This window comes from Limulus polyphemus, unplaced genomic scaffold (assembly GCF_000517525.1).
Source record: "Limulus polyphemus unplaced genomic scaffold, Limulus_polyphemus-2.1.2 Scaffold234, whole genome shotgun sequence".
NCBI classification, from domain to species: Eukaryota; Metazoa; Arthropoda; class Merostomata; order Xiphosura; family Limulidae; genus Limulus; species Limulus polyphemus.
In genome coordinates this window covers 93,144-102,757 of record NW_013665844.1, presented here as the reverse complement: position 1 = coordinate 102,757, position 9,614 = coordinate 93,144, and the positions used below count along the sequence as shown (strand labels likewise).

The window sequence follows — 9,614 nt, the reverse complement described above, 5'->3', positions numbered from 1 at the left end:
TTGCTCATACACTTTTTATAATAAACTAAATATATTTCCAGGGAAAATTTTGTTACTCACCTACAAGATAAGTTAAAGTCATGTCTAGTATGTCAACAACAGGTATTTGTAACATGAATGCTCCAATTGTTTCCCAGAGGCCCTTATATCCTGAATGTTGTGGGTAGGCCTTTGCTTTGAAAGTATGTTCTGTCATTAAATTTTGATCTATATGCTTGATTTCATGCATGTTTTTACCAATTGCCATGAGCAATAAATGGGAATTTGTTTGTTTTGTTTTCCTTCTTAAAGTAGGAAGCAGAAATAAAAGAAGATTTTGTAATCAAAGAAGTACATCACTTATGCTCCAAGAAACACAATATAAAGCACTGCTACTGCAAAATGTGTAAAATAACTGTTTCAAAATGACTACAAAAAACTTCAGTTACAAAACAAAACCTTTTGATAAGTAAAACACCACAAGCATACAACAAAACTCTTTAACATAGAACTCAATTTGAATAATTAATAATCTTTTAACAATAATAATCATTACAGTTAGAAATATATTCAATCATCATGTGAATGCTTTTAAAACAAGTTAGATCTATACATATTACACTTAAAGCAATAATACAAAGAAAACCTGTGATGGTAAAATGATACAAAAAAATTAAAAATTATAAGTAAGTCTTTGCATAATGTTTAATTTTTCCACTAATGCAAATTATTAAAGTTTGGTGCCATAACTGTGAAAGGTTGTATCATTTTAACAGTTACGGAAGAGGTGATTGTCTAAATGACAGACCTCAGAATATAATTGTAAGCCTAATCCCTCCCCCACTTAAGAAAAATACTCTAGATTCAACATAGTATATCTATATAAAATATGTACATTTACAGGAATTGCCCTGTGTGTTTTAGTGTTGTAAAGGTGTAAGATAAGTTTTGAATCTTTTTTAATGAAATATCCAAGATCTAATCCTTACCGTTAATCATGCTGTGTACATTTATAACATAGTAGTTGCCCAACTTACACTTACAGTAAAGACAAACACAGTCCAACTCTGAGCACTGCCTCAGAGTCTAATGCATCTGGCTGTTTCCTCCAATGTTAATTTGTATTGGAATGATATGTCCTCTCATGTGCCAAACAATGGATAATTTAGTATTTATTATAATTTGTACAGTATTTTAAATTAATTATAATGTGATAAAAAAAAAGAAGATAAAACTATAATAAATCTTTTAATCCTCAAATTAGTAAAGGTGGGTGAGCTAAGTGCCTGATCCTGGCTCAGCTTACAATTATTTTTTCTGCTCAAGCCAGCCACATGCTGAGAAATGGTTGCAAAGACATGAGTCAGACAACAAGCTTGAGAACATAGATATGCTATACTAAACCAAATAAGAAAAAGAAATTGTGTGCCTATGCAGCCCAATAATTAACCACATCTGCACAAGACAAAAGAAATAATATTACATTTTTTGGGGGGTTTTCAATATAGGGTGTCTTTAGTGAAAAGAGTTCAGAAATCAATAACGTATGGACTTATAGAGCCTACCCAGTAGCCTGGCTCGGCTCAACTTTGAAAATTTCTGGCTCATCCATCTGCACAAATTACTTACATTTCATTATGGATATGATTCACAAATTGCATTATATTGATTAATTGTGTTACTTTTTTGCCTGTTATAACACTCAGTTTAAAAAACTGATAAAACATTGCATGAAATAACTCATTTTCTAAATAAAACACATAGGAAACTCACCTTAATTAATGGGATTAGATGCAATATTGATTTTTCTTTTTATCTTATTCATTTGCTATTAGGGACTTTGGAACTAAGAAACTTATGAATATACAAGTAATTTGGTACATTAATAGTTATGAGGAACATATATAAAAATTGCACTCCATAAGTAATTTTAGGGTTAAGCATATCTGGGGTTTCTTCATCTGTATATAAATGCTGCATATAATTAAAAATTAATTTTATAGACTACAACTTCTAATCATATATTGAAAATCTACCTTTACACTTTATTGATGTTATGAAGAAGATATCAAAGTGAGGTACTTACTTGTATTAGAAAAAATACTTAAATCAAGTTGTTTACCCTCAAAAACAATAATTTAATTAGATAATATTACTATTTATTAGATCTCACACAATCTAATGTTGTCAAGTAAACTTATCTGCAACTTGATCACTATAAAATGTTTCTAGTTTTTTTCTTTGCTGTTTAGCAAAACAAATTTTGATTTTGAAGAATTAACATCTTCATATAAAAGTAAAAAATATCAAAGATGCTTCATGGATTTAGTACAACTTTCAGTTTTTAATATTTTTCCACTCACATTATAATTAGTGAGAAATACTACAGAAGCTGTAATATAATAAATTATTCATAGTTTGGCAACATAACTAGCATATAGCATGAGAGGGCGTGTTACTCCAGCAATACACTAGCATTAGGAATAAGATGTAATGGAAGTAGCCAGATACTGTGTGAAAGTAAATTATTCTCATTTTACTTGACGTAGAACTCGGAAAATTACACTTTACAGCCTACAGTACAGGTATGCAGAGCAACTAAGTTAGATCCATTTCAAATAAATTTCCTAAAACTTTTTTCAAAGGACCGAAAAGTGTACAACATACCAATTTACCACTGGTCACCAAAACCTCAGAGATATATAGTCTAAAATTAAAGATCTGATACATATTTTGTTGAAAATTTAAATTCTATATTTTCGTGAGTCAACAGAAAGTAATGCTAACACTAGTAATACTGTAAATTGTAATAGTTATACTTATAGACAACACTGGCGTTAGTTTTAAAATTTAAGAAAGCTCTAGGATCTACGTTGAAACTTGAGTTAAAAGTAAAACCCTGAGTAACAGAAATGCATTAACAATAAACACCTAAGCAGTGTAGGAACTGGATGTTAACAATAGTAATACACAAGATTGTTACTCAGTCTTACACTGTTACCGTTACACTTACAGTTAGATACTGTACGCTGTAGCCTAACGTTAGTGCTACAGTTACATATCCCAGGTTAAAGTCAAACACTCTTACCAATATAAAAATTTCAAAGTAGGTCCCATAAAGGTATGTTGAAATTTTGTTTCTGGTATTTGTTTCGTATAAGTTTCTGGACCTTCTCCAGTGGACTGAAAATACTCCCTAACAGTAAAAGCTAGAAACGCTAAAAACAAGCTAACATAAAACAGTCTCGAGTCCGCCATGATGACGAATGTTTACTGTTAGTGTTTATCAGAGCAATGTTGCCAGATTGGGTATCGTCGTATAATAGCAGTTTCACAGGTACGAAACTATCGCACTTTTAATAATTTGAACATAATAATTTTGGTTTGGTTTGAATTTCGCGCAAAGCTACTTGAGGAATATAATAACATTACATATTGTGTATTTTATTGTTATCAGTCAGTCAGTTGGAAGAGTAAAATAAGAATTCAATAATATGTGTATAAATACAACGCATTACACATCAAAAACGACAATATCATCATCCTCCGATTCTTTGGCATGGTTGGTGTGGTTTGTTTAGAATTTTGCGCAAAGTTACAGGAGGGATATCTTCGCTAGCTGTCTCTAATTTAGCAGTGATAGACTAGAGGGAAGGCAGTTAGTCAACACCACGCACCGCCAACTTTTGGTCTACTCTTTTACCAACGAATAAAGGGATTGCCCATTACATTATACCGCCCCAAGGCTGAAAGGAAGAGCATGTTCGGTGATGGGGATTCGAACCCGCGACTCGTCAATTGCGGGTCAAATGAAAAAGGCCATGCCAGGCCCCGTTAGGGCACTCCTTACCGAACACGCTGATTTGTTGTTTTTCCATCTTCTATATTTTCCTGGCAACAGGCTAATGGATATACTTTGCATTGCCTACCATTGTTCAGGTCAAAACTTCAATCAAAAGAAACTGAATAGGTATAAACTTCTCTGTGGTAAAAATCGAACAAGCTGGAGGTCCCTTTGCTTTACACTTGCGAAGAACACTACAATTTACAGGTTTGTAATGTCTTTTGACATTATCACTATGTTCACTATCAACCTCGAAACATTGATTGGTTTCATTAGAATTATTACCTAGTTTCTGCTGAACAGGAAAGCAAGGCTTTTACAGGGTTCTTATCTCAGAAGGTTTGTGATAACAGTGGTTCTTCTGTTCATAAAAACACTAATATCTTTTGAGGAACTAGCTGCTGATCCCTTATACTGGATTGATACCCCTTTTACCACAATTAAATTTGATACTGTCATTCACCATGGTAGTTCAGATCCCAGAAGTGATTCTTTAATTTATTCTCTATTAGCTCATCTGAGCAATCACTCTCGCAGTTTTCTCTTCAAGCTGTTCAGTTATAATTGGATTATAGGCTGTTATCCACCTCTGTTGAAACATGTTAATATTACTCCCATTCCAAAGTTTAATAACTTCCCCATCTAGCAGATCGTTGCCCAATCTCTTTGTTATCTTGTGTAGCCAAGATTCTTAAATTTATAGTTAATAAATGTCTTACTTCACACTTCTAATCTAATTATCAACCAAACTGGTTTTCTTAAAGAGAAAATTATTTTAAACTGTTTAGCTTAACTTAAAGAACCCATTTACCTTGCAGTTGCCATCTTCTTGGATATTGAAATTTATTGTGACTGTGTCTTATTGGTTTACTACTTAGAAAGCTTTATCGTCTTGGTTAAAGAGGATGACTCTTGTGCTGGATATATATGTTTGTTACATCGAAGAACTTTGTGTGTCAAACTTGGAGATAGTCACTCTTAAGTCTGTAACAAATTAATGGTGTTCTTCAAGGAATGTTACCTGACCTTAATTCAGTGCTGCAGGAATCAAGGGAACAGTCATTCTCTCTTAGATTTCAGTAGACTAAGGAAGCAGGAACAGCACTGGCCATTCTCATGTAGAGTAATTCCTATGGGACCAAATAACAAAATTTTCAATAAGAGATTCTAAATTTTCAATCATCAAAATTTCCAAAAACACACATATATATATATTGTATAGTATCGCTATTTTGTCACTGCCGTATTATACAACTCGTATAATAATCTAATTTTTCGAGAGGTTGAAAGTCATGTCCAGTAAGAGTCCAAAAAACATAAAACAAAACCCAAATTGATATAAAATACAATAAACAAAAAAAAACAATTTGAATTTTTATTTAAAACAATAGGAAACTTTTTAAGTTAGTTAATGTTAGATTAGGTAAAATAAATAATAATATTGTTACGACAGCGGTAGTCACGTGACCCTGGTAACACATGATGAGTTTCTAGAAGGATTGAAAAAACATCACGAATAATCCAGTATGTGCTAGGCGCCCTCTATTCTTGTATATACGTGCGCCAGACAATTAATCGGGATAAGAATTGCAGACAGACAGAGACGGACAATTGAGTCAAGCGCGGTAGTGACCGTAAGTAAAGGACGTGAATCGTTCGTTTTGAATTATAGCGTGAGTTAAGTTGAAGTGACTGTGGAAATTAAGTGTATTGCAAAGTTGAAGTGAGAAAGAATAAACTAGTTTTATTTAAGAAAGGGTTTGTGTCGCAGAAGTTTCTTCAGAAAGAATTTCTACGGAAAATTAACAAACGAACACAGACGTAACAATATGATAGAAATGTTTCACATGGTACGCTCACAAGCAGCTCACGAATGGTTTGTGCGTTGTGTAATTCGAGAGCATAACGTGAGCTGTACCTTCGCCAAAGATTTATGACTTATAATGGCGCGAATAGTTGTTAGACACAGTTCAAAGGGCAATAAAACAATAAAATTTAAGTATAAATAGATATGTACTGTTGCGAGTTTAAAGTTATTTAAGGTAAAGAAATATAGTTTCATGCTACAATTTGAATTTATTCTAGTTATAGTATTAAAACTGTATACAAGTAAAAATGGTCACGTGGTCGGTCCATGTGACCAAGTCCGTGTTGATAGAAGTAAGTGTTTTCGTTTGTTTACACAAGTTTTTGGTATAAAGTATGACCTGGCCTGGGGTGAGCGGTTGCTCCTCTAGGTTGCCGGAAAAACTAGGTCGATTTTTACACGAGTATACTAGATAATTACTCAGTAAGAAAATCTTCATGTGTAAGTGTTATCTGAAAAGTTTAGATTCATTGAAAATCCTGCCACTGGCAAAGAAAGTTCCTACCCCACTGCTAGACATGGTGGTTAGGGTGTTCAACTCGCAATCTGGAAGTCCTGGGTTCGAATCTCCATCATCAACATGCTCGCCCATTCAGCCATGTGGATGTTATAATGTGACAACCAATCTCACTATTCGTTAGTAAAAAAATATCCCCAGAGTTGATAATGGGTGGTGTTGACTAGCTGCCTTCCTTCTAGTCTATAACTGCTAAATTACAGACAGCTAGTGCAGATATCCCTCGAGTAGTTTTGTGTGAAATTTAAAAACCAAGTGCCTTGACTGTTCCTTGATACATACTGACTCTTCTGGCATATATACTGATGGCATTACTATCTGTTGGCAAAGGAGAAATTTTGTAGTTCTCCATTCTTTTCTACAGCATAGTCTCACTAAGTTGGATGCTTGTACTACTTGTACGAGAAAATGACGAGCTATGTAGTGATGTCATCACAAGAGAAAAGATATGAGCCTTCTTGAATGAATAGAGCGTCTACCTGGTTCCTGTTTGAATATAGTTCTATAAAGAAAGAAAGCTGTATGCTTACTTGGTAGAAGTGATCATGTAAAGGTCTACATAAGTATGCACACTGTATTTTGTGTTAGTTTGCAAATATAGATTGTGTTAATCTTTTTATCTAATGTGTCAAATCTCCTTATTTTCTAATATAAGTTTCAAATTTAATAAAACTTTTAAACACAATAACTCCATAAATTTCTTGTCTGACCCTGCTGTTATTAAGTGGACTGATTTATTATTTGCACAGAAATCAGTTTAGCTGATAATACCACAAGTAGATAAAGAGAAATTTTGATATTTTGACCACAGGGTTTAGTGTGGAATTTTCTGTTTTTGTTATATGTGACTATTGGTTCTGACTTGATCTCTTAAATTAAAACGAGTTTAAAAGAAAACTTCTAGTTTGAAATAACGTCTTATTATCAAAGTTAAGATACACACAATCAGGAGGAATTGTTTACCATTAGAGAAAGACAGTTGTATAAGAGAGATGTCAATTCTAGGAGAAGTTCTTTCCCAGACATTGAAATTTTATTTATGAGAAGAAGGTCTATGACATTTGATGTTTCAAATCTTGCTCCCGAAAAGTGATCTTGATATAAGAGAAACACTGATGAATGAAATCTGAAACCAGTTGATGACATATCTACAGGAGTATCAGAGTGTCAGAGGCCAAAGCATCATAGATCCAGTTTTAGTCCAGACCACGGATGACCAACTGAGAAGGTCTGTTGCTGATGGATGACTTCTGTCAGTAACATGGTTTCCCTTGAAGGAGAGGCAGAGAATGACGACCATGAACCATGGTGTGATGACCCTCTCTGAGCTAGAATGTAGTGGGCAATGTTGATCATGGCTCACAATAGTACCTTGAGTTTATCAGGGCTGTACAATGAGCTGCCATAAATAACTTATTGCCCCTCCAGCCTGGACAATGGAGTAATCACTCATCTAAGTATTGTGGTCCCTAATATGGCTATCACCTTGCACCAACAGCATCAGTGGCATCTCAGCCAGGCATTGGCCAAGAGTCCACAAGGTAGAGGTCTTAGCCAACAGTCAACACCACAGATCATTCTGAACAAAACCAAGCAAATTTTGCCCTAATGTTTAAGGGAATAGCAAAAGAGGATTTTGTCTGTTTCATAAAGCATATCACCTGAAAATGGATGGACTCAGGAACAGACTATCAAATGCCTAGTTTTGAGATTCGACGTTTCTGTCTTGGATGCTATAGAATATCTGAAAGAGGAACAGCAAAAAAAAAACTATAAGAAAACAGTCACCAATAAGCTACACTGCAATTTGACCCAATGGAGAATGAAGCAATTCACTGGGCTGAGCTTAAGGTTTGGAAGAGGACTGGCACCAAGGCTGGTTAAACTTGGTCTAGTAATGGATGAGTTATAGTAGATAAAAGGCACATGAAAGTGCATGAGACACGTTGATAAACTGCATCCATGCATCACAGACGAGCTTTTGGTGCAATGGCATGACCAGAAAGCTGAGAATGAGATTAACAAGTCAGACGAGGACAGTCAGGTAGTTGAAAGACTGGTGACTGAAAGATTGTTGCTACCCTTTCATTTTAAGCCCTGAGTGGTGACATCATGTATACATTACATCACGTGGCTACAACTAATGTACAAGTTAGGACAATCATTAGAGCATGTGACTAATGATCACAAGGGCTTTAAAATCCTTGCCTTCCCAGCTAATGAGCAGAGTTCCACTAAATGAGATAGCCACCTTATTGGACGATGATGGTTGCTTGATCATTGACTGATTAGCTGTTTGGTCGAGAAACCAATGAATGAAAGTGCTTTACAACCCTTACTTTGCAAGCTTTTGAGTGATATTAAGATACAATGTTTTTACAATATCGTAGACTGATCACTCAGTCATCAACATCTAGGGTAGTTATATGACAAAACAGGTGTTGTGACCCTTGCTTTACAGAGCCCCAACTGATAACATGAAATACTGTGTGTGTACTATGCCATATGGTAACTACGTGGTCAACAAAATTTAAGACAGCTGGACTGAATAGATATAATATCTAGTAAATCAGCATTTTGTATAACTGAAGATGGTAACAAATAGTTTGAAAACTTGGTTGTAACGGCTTTGTCACCCTTACTTTCTGAACTATCAAGTGATATTAGGTAATGTAAGTTCCACATTTTGTGTTTACCACTTGATTTTCTTCGCAATTAGAACAGTCATTTGATTGAACCACTGAGTGAATTTTCTGATTTTAAACATCATCCATCATTTTGAGAGAATCACTCTTATAATCTAGTTAAGAGGTGAAAACACTCCAGAGCATGCTGCATTGTATGCACTAGATTTTCACTTATTTACCTTGGAAGTATGCTGGTTCTACAAGCATTGAAGAAATCGTGTTTCTTCTGAGTGTATATTGAGATATAGTAGTACAGAAAAACTATAACCCTGGAATATACTTTTTTTACTTAAAAGTTTTAATTCATCCACATTTTGCCAGTGATAATTTATTTCCGGAACCCTGAAAAATAAGTAGAGTTTGATAACCTATAGAACACACTACCAAATATATTTTCAAAGGATAACCTGACTATTATCAAAGTAATTCATGCAGCAGCCTGAGGCAACTTTATAAACTACTTGAATACTTGACAATGTTTAATGGTAGCATATATGTGTGTGGTATTGCTTTCATACTCGAATATGAACATTACATATTGTTACGACAGCGGAAGTCACGTGACGCTAGTAACACGTCATGAACTTCTAGAAGGATCCTGAATGCTCGAGCGTTTAATAGATATGTGGTAGTCTGGTATATATAAGACCGGCCAAGAAGCGACGGCGACAATATAATGTGTAATTAAACTGTCAACACAGAGAGACGTATTGTTGAGCC

General features: G+C 34.5%; 1 protein-coding gene across 1 annotated transcript in view; it reads right to left on the bottom strand.

The window, feature by feature from the left end:
• The window catches only part of LOC106478627 (selT-like protein), a 24,069-nt gene extending 20,787 nt beyond the window's left edge, over positions 1–3,282 (bottom strand). Inside the window, 1 exon segment of the mRNA XM_013939183.2 lies at positions 3,068–3,282. Coding sequence (XP_013794637.1) covers positions 3,068–3,237 — 170 coding nt within the window. The 5' untranslated portion in view covers positions 3,238–3,282.
• Positions 3,283–9,614: the final 6,332 nt, after the last annotated feature.